We start from the raw sequence: 17,798 nt of genomic DNA, 5'->3' as shown, positions 1-17,798 counted from the left end.
TCTTTTACAGACTGTTGTCTATGAAAGTTCATGATGTTTCCATATATGATAGTGGCAGAATAATGACAAGTTTGAACCCTGTAAATTCGAGGTTTTTAGGATCCACCCAAATACCTATCACCAGTGGCACAAACTGATCATAATTCAATTTCAGTCTATATATTGGCAACTTGGGACTCTATATTTCACAAAGTTAAGAAATGAGTTAATATCCATAAAAAAGCCCAGAATTAAATAAACATTCATTTTTGGGGGGTATTTATCAAAATTTAAATATATCACACAAATTTAATTCAGATCAAAATGCAGGAGTGTTATGGAGAGGAAAGCAGAGTTTGGTGTGCTGTTGGAACACTGTATTTCATGAAATTCTATCATTAAGGGTACTATAAATATGGTGCCAAAATTTAGAAAATTACATATGTGAGTATATATGTACATATGTATATATATACATATATGTGTGTGTATGAGTACATGCTATATGGTGTGCATATAGCACAACAGGTAAGACATTTGCCTTGCACGCAGCCGACCTGGGTTTGATTCCTCCGTCCCTCTCAGAGAGCCTGGCAAGCTACCGAGAGTATCCCGCCCTCACAGCAGAGCCTGGCAAGCTACCCGTGGTGTATTCGAAATGCCAATAACAGTAACAACAAGTCTCACAATGGAGACATTACTGGTGCCCGCTCGAATAACAGGATGGACAGTGATACAGTGATATATGAAAAAAAAAGAAAGAAAACAAACTTTGGCACAACTGATAGTGCTGTAGCTAGGGCCTTGCACCAACCATCCTGCACTTTATCCCTAACACCCTGCCAGGAGTGATGTCTGAGCTCAAAGCCAGGAGTAAGCCCCGAGTACCACCAGGTATGACCCCAAAACAACAAACATAAATCTAAGAAAAAAAAATGAAGAATTGTATTCATTTTTTTCTCTTCTTTTTTACTTAGTACATTAGCACATGGACTAGGAATGTTCCCCCAAATAAACATATTCAAGGTATTTTCCTTAAAGTACAAAATATTCAAGAAAATATCCATTAAAGTGTTACATCCCAAAATTTCAATTAAAAACACAGTACTTACCTGTAAGGTTCATTTATGAAAAACACACTTAAGTAATAAAATGCATGCAATTATGTAAATGAAGTATACTTAAAATTGAGAACATTTATTTTTACCAATTACTCATTTCTTGTACTAAATCAAAATCAACATTTTGATCAAATACTTTTAAAATTTCCAATTTTAGACCTTGAAGTAAAATTGGTGACAACAAAATTGGAAAAACAAGTGACTGAAGTTCATGTTTGTTAGATATTTCCCAAATACAAATTAATTTTTAATTGTTTAAATATTCATTTTATTATAAATTAAAAACAAAATTTACTCATATACTTAAAACATAGGGTCTAGTATATTATACAAGACAGTGTGTACATTTTGAACTCAAAAGACTACCCATACTAATTCTAACATATTATTGCCTAGGCTAAGTATTGTTGACCCTGCTTTAAAGAATATAAGGTTATTTTTAAATTAACACACTGTGAACATATAAAGCATGTGAAAACAATTTTAGAAAATTTATTTTTAATTGATTTAAACACTCTCCCTATTACTTATTATATTAAATTGCTCAAACATATTTAAAAAATTAAATTCTAAGCCAATATTTAATGTAAGTTTAAACTATATAGTTGTACATTTTTTAAATATTACATATTTTGCAAAACACAATTGAGTCTATAAAACAAAAATTGAGAATTATCTCTAAATGCCACAAAAATTCTAGGTTTTAGACTTGAATTATAAAAGTAATTGCTTAATAATAGTTAATATAGTACTTGTATAGCCATAATTATTTTTATAATGCCTATATTTTACTTTTTTAAAGTTTGTTTCCTTTATTGTGACATGAATACTTTCAAGTTTTATTTGTTTTTCATTTCCCCCTACAAATTACTTTATGGTGAAAAGTATTTAATAAATATATAATTAATTTGAATTATTTCAATACATAAATGGCAGTACTAAATGATAATAACAATAATTTATGATAAAGGGATAAACCCGGTTGGGCATCTTAGTTTGCCATGTAACTGATTTTTTCAATAAGTACTTGTGGTTACCTCAAAAGAATACCGAGGAGAGAAAATGAGATATTTTAGGTTTTAAGATCTAGCAAACAACTTCTCAAAAATGTATTAATATCTATTTTAATAAAATGTTATTTTTAAAGCTTTTCAAATTTCCTTTATATAATTCTGTGCGATAGTCGAATAGAAACTTTTTTCACAGTTTAGTCTGCACAGATTTATAAACACTTGAATATTGTTTTAATGATGGTATCACTAGACTATTAGTATAGATAAAATTTATCAAAAAAATTGTGTTGAAGATTAAGCATACAATTGGCATTATAAAGTTATATCTAACAATGTACATCAGAAGTTGTTCTTAATTGATTATCAGTGAACTATATTTCTTTGTTCTAACAATTAGGTACCTATAACGAATGAAGTAGATAATATTTTTATCTATCATGCAAATTAGAATATTAAACTTTAAGAAATAACACAGTTATTATAGGTATATAACATAATATATACCTATAATAACTATAATACCTATAATATATAATGTTGCATTTTGATGCTGCTTTGGGTATTTAAAAAATTTCTAATCCAATGGATACATGTATTTTACATGTTGCCATATTTTAGTTGTAGGAATACTATACCAAAAATTTAAGTTTATCATATTTGTTCCCAAAATAACAACTATGTGATTTTATTTATTTTATGATGCTATTTGAAATCTCAATTTTTCTCAGGTGATTTGATTTTTTGAAGTCAAATATAACAAAATATGTGAAAATCATTTGAAAATTAAATTCAATTTATAAGTATATGGTATAATCTTAATAAACTAATACATTATCGTTAAAATATTTATAAAGTTTACTAACACAAAAATATGTGCTACAATTATATTAGAAATACTATAAATCAAATGAGTTTAAGTTCCAGCTAAAATGTATCTTATTAAAACTTAAGAATAAACCTACCATTTTAGATATAGTAAAATTTTAGAACTTAGAGGTTGACTTTGTATATAAAAAAAAACTTCAAAGGTATAAGAAAATTTTAAAGGAAATATGTAAAAATAAGGAAAAACTTTATTTAAAATTACCGAGAGACAGTTCTCAGTGTGTAAAGAACTTATTCCTTTGTATTTGAAACCAAGTTTTGCTAATGTACATATGTTAGCAGAGTGAGTTTTAAAGCCTAGATGTTAGACACTTTCAACAATTAGTTATTTCATGCATATATATGCTTTGTAAAACAGACAAAAGAGTAAAAGATAAAAACTCTGCAGAAAATAGAATTTTATAACTACATTTTACAGAATATTTCAAGAGATATTGGTTATTTTATTATTTTGAAAATATTACTTATTTAAACAAAAAAATCAAAGCCTGATATATCTTCAACATTGGAAAAGATAAATTATTGAAAAGTATGTAGAACAAAAATTTCACCTCAATATCATTGATACCACTATACTACTTAACGGGTATTATGTGAGGTATTAAACATTGCATATAATTACACACTTATGATGTAACATTGTAGCTAAACCAGTTCATCAAGGCCACTAAAATATTGAATGATGATTAAGCTTATTAACAGTGGAGAGGAAAAAAGAACCACAAAAGCCCTTCAAACTCAAATATAGAATGGTAACAATGAAGAATGCCACAACCAAGAATTTTCAATAATTCACAATACATAAAACAAGATATCCAACTCTAGTTTCTTAATCTTCTCTATTACATGGATCCAATAGGATACAGTATATACTTTGAACCTGCATGGCAGTGTTTTTGTTTTTTGTTTTACTGCTTCACAACTTATCCATTAAGGATTTTTATCTGTGTGGAATATAGTGATTAAACGTTAAAAATTCAGATTATTAGGGTGACTTTTATATTTTACACTAAATATCAATATGTCTTATTAATACCAGGTAGAGAATTTTAATTAAAAAGAAGAACTAAAAAGTTTAGGTGTTAGTAGTAAATATTAGTACTACAAAGGTAAACCAGTTTTGATGATGTGTGTCATATGGGTATCTATTAATATCCATATCTTATTAATACCAGGTAGAGAATTTTAATTGAATAAAGAACAAAAAAATATGCATTAGTAGTAGATATTAGTTCTAGAAAGGTAAATTTAAATTTTGGTTATGTGTGTCAAAGGATATCAATTTTTCCTTTATACTACAAACTTATAATAAATCTTTAGTCTTGCTTTTAAAATGCTGGTTCTCCCCAAGGGTTCGGTAGCTATTAAGAGTTAGAATATATTTGCTTCAATTATTTGCAAGATTTAGAGTCGAAAAACCTCAGGAAAATAGAATGTAGTTTACAAATATTGAATTTGTGTACTAGTTGCAATAGTATATTTAATGGTGAACTTAAAATATTTTCAGCTAGCCTACTGGGTTAGAATACCTTTTGAAAACACTTATATAATAGATCCAAGAAAAGGGCTATTCTAATACCATGAGAAGAGCTTTGTTCAAGAAAAGTAACCTTTCTTCTTAATGGATGGCACAAATTGGATTAAAGGTCCTTAAATGCTAATAGACTCACTTGAGGTATGGTCATTTGATGGAGCATTAGAGAATTACATAGACACAAAGATGGATGCACAGAGAGAAGATTTTAACCATGAATCACGAAAGACAAGATGAATATCAAACAAAATGGAAAATCAATATTTTCTAAGCACTGATAGTTATTAATATGCATGATTTCTTACACAATAAGAAGTTTGACCAAGATGATGATAGAGAATGTGAGGCTACCAATTACTTTGAAGAATATTTTGCTTATACAATATAATTGTTTGAATCCACTGTTCTGTGTTTGAATTGACCATTGCTTAGTAAGTAGAAAAAAATTTCTTAGTTATTGAGATTAAGAAGATTGCCAGGAAAAATAATGTTAAAATAAGCTCTTTTCAGCATTTTCAAAGCTTGCAAGTTTATAAAACAGAATAGGTTTTCTTTGATTTGGAGAAATTTTTTGCACATATGTAGCATATAATGTCCTACATACATTGGAGCTTCCTTATGTACATATACATATGCATACAGTATATGTGTCCTTAAATGTATACACAACTTTAACTCAAAGAAAATGAGTTAGCAACACAGTAGTCATTGCAAGACAATCCAAGTGCTGGAATAAGTGAGACTGATCAATTAAAGGGCTATTTTTTACTTCTCATATTGCCCAGAAATAAGAGTATCATTTTTTAAAGTTTTTCTTTCATCACAACACTGATTGTCATATAGAGTCTTTGTGCTTTTGCATAATGCCCATTCTGAATGTAACATATATATTCACATATAACATTGGACATTTTAAGTAAGCATGCTGGAACACAGGCAGGACCATACAACCATGCACAAAAATATTCTGAATTTGTTTCCAAACTGACAGCAACATTGACATGCACCACAATCATATTTGGTCCTGTACAGCTAGGAATGTACAACGGAAGCAATCATGGCTAGTTAAACTTGCAAGAGTTTCCTTAAAGAAGCACACCCAGTAGAGAAACAAAACAGAATGAATGAAACAACACAAATCCCCCTAAAGCAAACACTGGACAAAGCAAATTCCTCCCACATGTTAACAAATCCAGTCATTTCCCACATAATACATCTCCTCGTTCCACATACAACAGATCTTACAAAACTCTGTGATGAACAGTTTATTAGAGAAACATATCAATGTCTCAGAGCTTTCTCTAACCATTGGAAAAGCTCATCTTGATAAAGCATTTTCCAGCGTACATTGGCTTCTACAGTCTCCACGGCTCTCGAGAAAGAGGCTGCAGCCACTCCATCATAGTTCTTCATGAAGTTCTTGAGCTGGAAATACAAAGTTTTGAATAGTAAATATGAAGGCTGTAAAATTAGCTCACTTCTGTCAGATATTCACAAGAACCTATTCTAAGCCAATTCTATACTCATTACAAAGAGTTTGGCAATTGAAGCCTAGGTAACAGGTTGTGCCTACTAGGTATGGTGTAATTGCTTTTGGAACTGAAAGAAGAAGCAACAGACATGACACTACAAATAACTCCAAACTCAGCATCCTTTTCTCATAAATAATATTAAAATACATATAGATTAATCTCTTCATTATGGATAAAAGGGATTGAACAGACTAATTCTCATTACAATGAGTATCCCGCTTGCACAGCAGAGCCTGGCAAGCTACCTGTGTCGTATTTGATATGCCAAAAACAGTAACAAGTCTCACAATGGAGACATTACTGGTGCCCGCTTGAACAAATTGATGAGCAACGGGATAACAGTGGTACAGTGATACCTAATGTATGAACTAGACTGAAAAAATAAATAAAACAGAGGTTGATGATCATAGTCTAGAACCAGCTCACTCTGTAGAAAAAGTTATTCTTTATGATTTCCAAACGAACAACCTGAGAACCTATTATTATTATTGGTGACCAGGGTTTACCAAAGTTATTGGTGCTGGCAATAAAGTTACTGATGCCACGAAAATTATGATTAATGATTCTGCAAACATCTGAGTAATTAGATTTAGAACAACTAAAAAAATGTGTTCTCAGCCAGTGAATTTGAGCATTTAATTAAACTAACTTATTTTTTAAGTGTTTTATCATAAATTTTATGGATCTAAGGTTTTTCTCTAAAGAGTTCACGTATCTGGGGAAGGCTCAGGGATTTTGTTTCAAGATTAAATATTAGCAGTTTTCTTTCTGTTTGATATAGCTTAAGAATCTGGCAACTAACCAACAATCTCAATTCTAACAGGCAAATGTGAAAAATCAACTTGCAACACGAAAACATTCTGTAGTTTAATTAGTGTTCCGGTGTGATTCACCACATGGTAGGTGCCACATAAAAGATCTGCCAGAAGGGAAAGTAAGTGCATCAATATTGGCTCAGGGACAAAGAGGAAGTGGGGAGGGCCATTTAAAATGTTCTTAATTACACCTCTCTGAGATATTCTGAAAAAAATGGTGCCTTTATAGCTTCATTTGTTTATGACAGTGCTATCTTGACTACGTGATTTAGATGGGTTCTCTATACAACCCATGTGTTCTAACAAAGCCTTATGGCCAGCAACTTCCGCAATGGGTAACCATAGTTCAGACCTATATCTTCACAAATCTTTGACCAAACATGTAAAACACCCTATAACAAAATTAATCCATGCTATCCTTAAAATGATTTAACACTTTCCATTTATGCCTAGGAGGGAGAGCAGAGAAAGGGGGGAGGACTGTAGGTCCAATAGTTCAGGCAATGTCTTCACATATATTACTGTAATATGTAGATATTCATAAAAATGTAAGTCTAGTAAAAGTATTTGAATCGTATTTTTGCAATTTTAGCTAATTAGTTTGATTAGTGTTTGTATTTTTGTTCAGATAATTATATCTTTATCTAATACATTTTATTTGTTGTCTTTTCTATTTTATTAGAAGTACATGTGCATTGTGGATATATACTATGGAGCCATTATTTCCATATATGTGTCAATCAGGAAAAATTACATCTGCTTCTTTTGAGACATGGACTGTATAGTTAGATATTTTCCTAGAGATTTTCTAATTATAATAGTGATAAATGACTCTGGAAATTTGAAGAAATGGGCTTTCTGGTGAGACAGTAGCAACTTGTATTCATAATGTAAAGTTATGAAGAGTTTCTTAAAGGCAAATTATGAGTTTGACTATGAATGTGTTATCTTTATCAATACAAAGATGGTAGACTCCATAATCCTGCATGAGAACTCTTAAATCCAATGTATAACTGTAGGTATCTAGAGATTAATTTGTAAAGTAACTTACTGAATACTTCCCTTGTGAGTCTGGAAAGCTTGAGGTGACTATGAATCTTACGAGTAGTTAATTCACCAGAAATATTCTGGCCCATGTTTTTTTATAGCTGGCATCAAGTGCTCTTTTGTTCCGAGTTTTTGTTAAAGTAATTCTGACACACCAATACTAGTCCTGATCACAGAGTAATTGCTCTGTGATCACAACAGTACGATCATTCTGTGATCAGAACAGTATTGGGATGCATGTTTGAGTGTTACCATAGTGCTTTCTGATGCTCCATTGCACTTTACAGGACATGAGGTGGAGAGAAGCTACCTGAAATTCCAGCTGTCTTGCTTAATTTTTGGTAGTTTTACTACCTCTACCATATGTATTTAGTGTGACTCTTAAATATATATACCATATTATAGTACTATTTTAAAATGTCATATTATATTTTAAAATGCTATAATTTGGTATCTTTTTATAAAATAACATTGAGAAATATGTCAGGTTTGTGTGTGTGTGTGTGTGTGTGTGAGAGAGAGAGATCTCTGTTTCCTAACCATAACATGTTTATGCATTTCTATGTTTGTTCATTTGTCTGTTAAAATACATTTTAGCATTTAAGAAAACTCTTGTTTTAGGGCACCCTAAACCTGAAATATCACAAAGTAAATTATTTTTAGAGCAGATAGCAAAATATAATTCATGCTAAGGAACTATATAAATAAACTGAATTAGCTACTGCCCTATTTTGAGGAATATATTTTCAATGTTAAAAAATAAATGTGATGTCTGTGATGAAGAGGATATATGTTCCACAACGGTGTTATATATCAGGTTCAAGAGGCAGGAAATTGAGTGCTACAGAGGATTGCTTAATGGACATTTGTATGAAAAATGGAAAGACTTCTCATGTTTCACTTCCATTAGTTTAAGATTAAAACAATAATGCATTAACTCACGAATAAATATTGCTCAGATTTCTAGTCATGTAATTAATAGGGGAAATCATCAGTTTTAGGGATTAAAATGCCTTTTTGGGAAACAATGTAACTTTCCTTGTAAATGCCCCCAAAACTCAAGGGAATGATTAAAATATTAAATGAGCTTCCAGATCATAAAGATGCATATTCCCTTTTGATCTATAAATTCTTTTTTTTTTTTGGCTTTTTGGGTCACACCTGGCGATGCACAGGGGTTACTCCTGGCTCATGCACTCAGGGTTACTCTTGGCTCATGCACTCAGGAATTAACTCCTGGCTGTGCTCAGGGGACCATATGGGATTCTGGGAATCAAACTCGGGTAGGCCGAGTGCAAGGCAAAAGTCCTACCCTCTGTATTATTGTTCCAGCTCCTAATCTATAAGTTCTTGAAATGCGAATATGCCATGTAAAAAAGGAAGACATTGGGTTTTCTGCTTGTGAGCTTCATTGGTTATGGGAGAATCAGATTGGAGTTTCCAGGTTCTTATATTTATGGAAGCGGGTTATCAGTGATACAAATCAAAACCCCACCCCACCAAACCATAGTGGTCTACAATCCTACAGATGATGATTATGCCATGAATGTATTTAAAAAAAAGCCTCAACAGCAGTTGTTAAACTAGAAAGTGAGAGTAAGCAGCTCTATTGTGGAGGGATTCATTGCTCCTGCCACAGAGAGCCTGTATCCTGAAGTGGCTATTTATAGAGAATAGAATAAAAGCAGTGCTTTAGCTCAGTTTCAAAATTGCATCTTTCACCATATAGATATCTGGTAATATTTCAAATAAAAATTTAATTAGGTGCCAGGCATTAAATATCTAAGTAAATTATCTAAAATTAAATGGCCAATAGTACAGTCAAATCAATAATGTGTCCATTTGTAGAACACGTTTTTCTATGGTTGGGATATTACAAAAGCATGGCACTTACAAGACATAGACAGTAGCTGAGAATAGAAAAATAAGGAAGAACATTGGCAGGAGGAAAAGAGGCAGAAAAGAAGAGAGGAGAAATGAAAAAGGAGGAAGTAGATAGGACTAGCAGTAAGTTATCCTTCATTTCTGTTTTCACGTCAATGCTACATAGGTTGTGACTAAATAAGTCTTTCCCAGATTTGTTGAGAGTCAAATCATAAAATTAAAAGTGCTTCATTTAAATACAGAGAAAATTGGAAGCAATCATTAATTTAATTGCTCTTTCTTTCTGCTTCCTACGGATATGATAAAAGAATGTCGTTACCATTTAGCTGCTTTTATTAAAAAATAAAGTAAAACATGTGTTGGGACTTCCAAAACCAACTCCTTCAGGGTAGGGAAGACACAGAGCAGGAATAATAAATGAATTTCAAACCATTATATTCAGAGTCTTAGCTTAGCTTAAGTCATGAGGTAAAGAGAATTCAAGTTAGTGCATAGGAGACAGTTATACAAAATTAGCCACTTTTGGAAGACAGGAAAATGTAGCCAGGTGGTTATTACTTCTGCCTTGGGGCTGGGAAGAGACTGGGGATAATGCTCAATGTGATTATCTGTAGATCACAGTCTCAGGCATTTTATCCATGAAACCTGAGAAAAGCATGATGCCAAATTTCAGCTATATTTTATAATGAGAACAACAGATGGGAAAGAGATAGATATTTGAAGTCCAACTCATTCTATCAATTAAAAATATCTAAGATTTGCTTCTTCTTGGCTACCTATTTGCTTACCTTTTCCCACTTCACATTGCTGCCAATTAGAGATGTAACTTAATGATAAAAACAAAAATAAAGCTCCCAAGCCTTCCACAAAACATATCAGAGAAAGAACAGAACTGCTGGATACTCCATAAACACTTTTAAAAAATTAAGTTAATTTTATTAATGAACTTCATTTGTGATTGTTCAAGTAGAATTTTCAATAAATTATTGATATCAATAAATATTTCTAGATACCCTCCATTCATATTATAGTTCTATATACTGTATAGCACAAAGCATTGGTATTACATCCAACAATAGATTCTCCAGAAAAAGAAGTAAAGCAGTGAGAATCAAGTTCTGTACCTCAATACCAATCTCAGCTCTTATTTTCCAAACACTAAGTTATTATTATAGGATGTTTTTGTTATGAATCATAATTTATTTTCATAGAATAGTGAGGAACAAGTGACTGAATCAAAATTTCTGTTGTGTGTTTGGAATCCCTCCATGTTTGAGAAACATTGCATTTGAATGCCAATTTCAGACACTTAATGTTTAGAATGTTAGAATTACCTTTGTCAAGAATGAATTAACAAAAAATTTTTGCATGAATATATTTGTGCATTTGAGTATTGGGGCAGGAGTAATAAAAGGAATGGATATAATCTGTGGATAAATGTTTTCTACAATAAATGCATTATTTCTATGAATGGTCGGATTAAATATATTACTTCGTAGGCTTATGTAAGAAAAGTGAAACCTTGTAATAAGAATAATTACCTCTTTGAGTTCTCCTTCAGTATTAAGAAATTCTGTTACTCCACTGATAAGTTTTGAATTCATAAATAATGCCTCTCCATACCTTAAAAGATAAAATTAAAGTAAATATTAATACACGGCAATTTAACAAATACAGACTTCCATAGTCCTTCTCAAGGGTTCCATTTGGCAACTGCTATGCTATTGCCATTAATCTCTTAGCATTATAATGTCTTGAGCATTCAAGGTCTACTATCCAGGTAATGATGGGTGTACGCAGAACAATAGCTATAGAAAATAATTTGATGTCATGTGTCCTGTGTCAGTGTTTTCGAGAAATCTTAGCTGGAAGAATTTTAAAAAGTAGTTGAACAAAATTATATACATTAGATTTAAAAATAGTTATTCTATTTCTAGTCAAAGACCTAAGAACAAAATATCTTTTAACTTGAAGCATTTATGCCACCCTAACTCACTATAAGGATTAAAAATCTGAACAAAGGCAAAAGAATGGCAAGACAAACTAGGAGATTATCAATATGTCACAAAGAGGCTTTGGTTGGTTCAGTCATGACTGACACCAGCATTTTCTGTTTCCATGCTCAGAGAAATTGTATATATCATAAAATATTTGCATTTTCACTGAAAAAAGTATTGAATTATTCATTAAAATTGCATAATGCTTCTACCGTAGGCACAACTGGTCACTTTGGCAGCACATATACCATAGGCAGTATTATTCAACTCATGACCCAAAGTAGCGAACAATTTGTGTCAGTAAATCATGAAGAAATTCTCATTATATTGTCTTGTTTCTACTACACTAGAGAAAGTAATCTTAAACTATCATGTTTCATTACTGAGAAAAGTATACTAAAGATGAGTATCTTTAATCTTTCAGAGTATACTTAAGTAATTATCTGGGTTTTTAGAAAAAAATGTCTAGTCACCCTACAATAGTTTTTTAAATTGGAACCTTAAGACAATTCCTAATGTTTTAAAGTGAGGGTTGCTAACAAAGATCAGAGTTTGAACACATAGAAATTTGTGCAATTCTAAATTGAGCTATTTCATGGGAAAAGTTCAATAAGTAAAATAAAGCATAAGCAACCAGAATTATGTTGCAATTCCAATGTTCAACTATCCTGTGGTCAAATAATATATATGTAACATCATTCAAATAAGTCATAAAATAATATAAATAATATTAACAATCAATTTATAACTAAAGAAATGACCTATTGCACATGAATGAAATTTCTTGTCCAAGAATTTTATTTATTTTATAATAAATTACAATTTTATCGTGGTGTATTCAATACGCCAAAAACAGTAACAAGTCTCACCATGGAGACATTACTGGTGCCCGCTCGAGCAAATTGATAAACAATGGAATGACATTGCTACAGTGCAATGCTATTAATAAGCAAAATAATGCATATATTTCTTGATGATATTATATTATAAATGAAGGAATAATAAATGTAAGTATATAATTTCCATTTACTGATGCTTAATGAAAGAATGATAAAATTAGACTACTCAGACTTCTCTTTAGATGCGGGATCTTAGAAAAAAAATTTTCATGAAACAGTGGCTTCTAAATTAAATATGGTGTAGTTTTAGACATCAAGGAAGAAATAACTTTTAGGCAAAGGACAAATATAAAGACAAGGAAGGTGATACAGTAGGATACTTGAAAACAACTGAAAGTATTTTGTAAGGAGCATATAAATTGTGAGGCTTGGGAATAGATAAGAAGGCAAAATAGGTTATCAGAGGACTTTTGTTTATTATAATTTAGGTATTATAATAGTTTATAATCTCTCTATACAAAATTACTACATCCTCCCCCACCCACCCAAACCAAAGTGCTTCCAACCTTCCACCACTGTCCTTATATTTCTTCTAGCATGGTATTCTTCCCACAGATTCCAGCCACTGTTCGGTAAGTAGTTATCTACTACAATGCCTTTTGGGTTTCTTTTGGGTTTTATGCCACACTGGACTGTGCTCAGTGCTTACAGTTCTGTACTCCTTCCTGGATAGGCTTAGGTGAACATATGTGGTGATGGGGGTAAAACCCGGGTCTGCCGCATTCTAGGCTAGCGCCCTATCCACTGTACTCTCTCTATAGGCCTAATGAATTTATGTTGTATGTTTCATAGCAGAAATGTCATCTTGTCTTTTCAGAAAGATTATGAGGATGAAGGTAGGGCCCTTGCCTTGCCCAATGTCTGCTGATCAGGGTTTAATTACTGGTACCACATATGATCCTCTGAGCTCCACCAGAAGTGATCCCTGAGTGCATAGCCAGGAGTAAGCCTGAACACTGCCAGATGAGACCCTAAAATATACTTCCCCACCAAAAAAAAAGAAAAAGAAAAAGAAAAAGAAAAGATCACAACAAAAGGAAGCAGTGTCATTATGTATGTTTGTGTGTGTGTGTATGCACTCATGCATACTCACACCCACACAGGTGTATGTGCATATGATTATAGTCAAAGAAGGGATAGAAGTCTGTAGTGTGAGATTAGAACCAGCAATAGGACAATTATAGTTGGAATGAGAGAAAAAGTCAAGAAACATTCAGAAATTGTTGAATAAACACCAGATCAAGACCAATTATGGCATATTATAAAGGAAAAGATGGAGTCATACATATGTAGTTTTAGAGGTCCTTGGCTTGGTAGTTAGCCATATTTTTAATTGGAAAAATAAAAGCATATGAAAGGAAACTGATGAATTTAAGTTGTGAATGCACCTTAATCTGTGATTCTCAACAGGCAACTGCTTATCCCAAGGTGAAACTTAGGTAAAAATTTTATTAGAGATATAGATCTGGTCATGATAAAAACATGAAAGTAGACAGTAACTAAGACTTTAGGCGTAGGAATTAAAGAGCATCTTGGAGAACACCACCTTTACTGAGGTTCAAGGATTGATAGAGGGTCATTGAAAAAAAAAAGACATTCGACCCTAACATTCCTTAACACCATTTATGTTCCTGATTTCTCTTGAGCCCTGCCCTTGTTCCTTCTCTTCTACCCTTCCCCTCCCCCTATTTCTTTCTTTCGCCTCCCTGTACTCTAGGAGCAAGAGTGACTTAAGCACCCCTCCAATAAACCACTGCATTTCCTCGTCCATTTACTCTAAATCACTGTCACTGTCACTGTCATCCCATTGCTCATCAATTTGTTTCAGTGGGCACCAGTAACTTCTCCATTATGAGACTTGTTGTTACTGTTTTTGGCATATCAAATACACCATGGGTAGCTTGCCAGGCTCTGCTGTGGGGGCTGGATACTCTCAGTAGCTTGCCGGGCTCTCTGAAAGGGACTTATGTATTTGTACATAAGCTAAAATTAAAACCTTCCTATTTTCTTTATAATAGTGAACACAGACTCTCAGTGAGATAAAAGAGAATCTTAGGAGCCAAATATTTCTATAGGGATTAAATTATGTATATACAGCACTTAACTCTGATACACAATATAAAAAATCTCTGTGTATTGGTAGAGTTTTGATATTCTATAAAAAGATCTTGTATTTATTAATTTCACCCTGTGAACTTGTATTTTTGAAGAATACAGCAAAGCAATGTTTAATTCTCCAATCATTATTTCTGAACTGAAAATATAAAGGAATCCATGTGTTCTCTGATTATCAATGCTCTCTGATGTTGAAATATCTTTACACAGAAATATGTTTAATATGACAAGTCAATTCAAGCTAAACTTTACATGAGGGCAACCAATAAAAGTGCAATTTTAAAGTAATTTTTAATATCAGTTTAAAAGATAGAACAGTAGGTTTTCTGTCCAAATATATTTAAGATTGAGATGTATACATTATAGAACATGTACATAGTCTGTAACTGTGATTGTCAGATGAGTGCTACATGGTTCCTTGTGGACCACCAGGGTTTTTTAAGGGAAAACATTTGAAAATAGGGGGTGGAAAGCACAAGAATAGGGGCTAGCCATTAGAACAGGAGTCCACAGGAAGCAAATAAGATTACAAAGGGGCCACTATTAGAAAATGTTTGGCATGCGTTGCTCTATAATATATTGGATTTTATATGTTTTCAGGGTTGTTAGAGTAACAACTAATGTTTATATGAATTTATTTTAATACAAGTTGAAATATTTCCTAAAATGAGTTTAAAAATCCTTACTGAGAAACAAGATGTCTTGAGAGTGGATTCTCCTACAAGTAGATATATAGAATGAATCAATAGTTTTTCTTTATATCATTGCTTTATTTCAGTTATTTTATATTTATATTTAGAAAATCTTTAAGATAATTTTAGAGATGTAATAACAGTTTCTTATAATACCACTCTAACTGCTTCATAAATCATTTTTCTGTTACATATTCAGGACATGGAGGTTTTATAATATAAATTTTTCAATCTGTTTGATTTTTTAGGAAAATCACTCTATATCTAAATCACTCTGCACCACTGCTATATATTGCACTTCTAGCAGATATCAATATTTAATAAATATAATGTTAAATAATTTTTCAAACAACTCTAAGTGTCATAGGAAGGACTGCAACATAAGAACTATTAAAATGTTTTCTAGGGACCAGAGAGATAATATAGTAAGGAAGGCACTTACCCCTCCTACCCAGAGCCCTGGCAGGAGTGATCACTGAGTGCAAAGTCAGGACAAAGCCCTAGGCACACAAAAAATATCCAACCAATAAACAAAAGTTTTCTACATCTAGACCTTGGTTTAAGCACAAAATTTGTATCTGTATATGTCAGATGACACCTTTAATTTGTTCTCTGAAATACAAATTACTAAATTCATTCCTACCTGGTATTTAGTATCTTCCATTTTTCTCTGAAAAACTTCCAGGCAAGATCTCGGCCATGTGGATTTCTAGCTACATGTATAATCACATCAATTGCATCTTGATCCAGCACCACTTCAGAATTCAGCGATAGATTCAGAAGTCTTTAACAATAGAGTTGTGTGGTAATTTTTAATTAAAAACATTTAACACAAAACTATAAAAATTGCATACTTTAACTTATCATAGTCTTGAAGATACTAATTCACCAAAAACTTTGGTAATACAAGTTATCAACACTCCCATTTTCTATACATCTAAAGGTAATCCATCTCATAGAATTAATCCATCTCTTTTGAAACATGTATGGGATAGATAAGTCTAAAATTCTGATTTGATTTTGCAAAATGTTTTAAAAATATTTGGAGGAACAACTTTGTCTTGTAACAAAATACTTTCTACGTATATATCAAAAATACTTAAAATAATTTTTGACAATGGTATGATTTATAAACCAAATAACTTTAGTAATATTCACAGAGCTTTACATAGCCTTCAAGAGATATGTTTTAGAAAAACTAAGATATGTTTTAGAAAAACTAAGATATATTCTAGAAAGTGACACACCTGTTTAATAAGTTCCTGTCATCACTGCATGTTAAGGCTTCCAATAATATTTTCTTTTCAGAAACGGCTGTGGTAGAGTGGAATTTCATCCAGATGAATTCCCAGACATCCTCATCTAGTAGTGAAACTCCTGTACAGTAAACGATGTCTCTCACATTTAGCGGGATTCTAAAGAAGCCATAAAGAGTTTCTGTTAATTCAAAATTTCACAGTATTTCATAAAAAGACATGCTGCTTGCCTACAATCAGTTTCTTAAAAGATGGTTATGATAATTACATTGTATCTGAGAGAGAGCAATGTTCCATAATAACAATATTTAAAAAATATTACTACTGAACAGATCATGTAATTCATTTTAATGCAATTTTGAATAAGATGGCTTAAGGATTTAAAGCACGGTGCTTTGTGATTCCACATATATGGATAGATTTGGCAACCAAAGATTTTGTTTTCATAATTGGTAGACTGTGTAAATTCACTGGACTGGATATGTATACACTAGACCAGACTGAGGCCATGTGGGACTGTAAAAATCCCCACACATGGGTGGGAATTTCACGTGAAAGGATGTTTGAGGACAATCCTGTCGTCTCTCTCTCCCCGCTTGTGTTTGGTGCTTGCTGTATAGTCCCCGTTGGGCCTGCTGTTGGTGATGGGCAGGCTAAGGAAGAAATAGGGCCAAGCTGGTTCCTGATTAGTTGCAGTTTATTCAATCTCTCGTCTCTCCCAGCTCTCTCCAACCCTCTGTGTGTGTGTGTCTCTGCCTAATTGGGTAATTCTTTCTTCCCACTGTATCCATCTCCCTCTCCCTCTCCCTGTCTCTCTCTCTGTCCCCCCACCCTGTCTCTGTCTCTCTCTTTCTCTTCTCCGTAACCATCTCTCCTTCAGAGTCTGACTCTCCTTTGCTTCTGACTGACTCCTGGATTCTTGCTCACTTCTGGCTCTCTCTTGCCCCTGCTTCTGACTCCGACTGCTTTCTGACTTTATCTGCTTCCCCTGTCTGGATTCGGATTCCCTTCCAATCTCACTCACTGTCC

General features: G+C 32.5%; 1 protein-coding gene across 2 annotated transcripts in view; it reads right to left on the bottom strand.

The window, feature by feature from the left end:
- Positions 1-1,160: 1,160 nt before the first annotated feature.
- Positions 1,161-17,798, bottom strand: part of TRHDE (thyrotropin releasing hormone degrading enzyme) — a 450,763-nt gene continuing 434,125 nt past the window's right edge. For both annotated transcript variants that reach the window (XM_004602680.3, XM_055118082.1), the window contains 4 exons: positions 16,761-16,928; positions 16,157-16,297; positions 11,352-11,433; positions 1,161-5,957 (listed from right to left, as the gene is read on the bottom strand). In XM_004602680.3, the coding sequence (XP_004602737.3) occupies positions 5,814-5,957; positions 11,352-11,433; positions 16,157-16,297; positions 16,761-16,928 (535 nt within the window). In that variant the 3' untranslated portion in view covers positions 1,161-5,813. The remainder of the gene's footprint in view (positions 5,958-11,351; positions 11,434-16,156; positions 16,298-16,760; positions 16,929-17,798) is intronic.

The sequence above is a fragment of the Sorex araneus genome, chromosome 10 (genome assembly GCF_027595985.1).
Source record: "Sorex araneus isolate mSorAra2 chromosome 10, mSorAra2.pri, whole genome shotgun sequence".
Taxonomy (NCBI): Eukaryota; Metazoa; Chordata; class Mammalia; order Eulipotyphla; family Soricidae; genus Sorex; species Sorex araneus.
The sequence above is the reverse complement of the archived record's forward strand: the minus strand, read 5'-3'. Positions and strand labels throughout refer to the sequence as shown.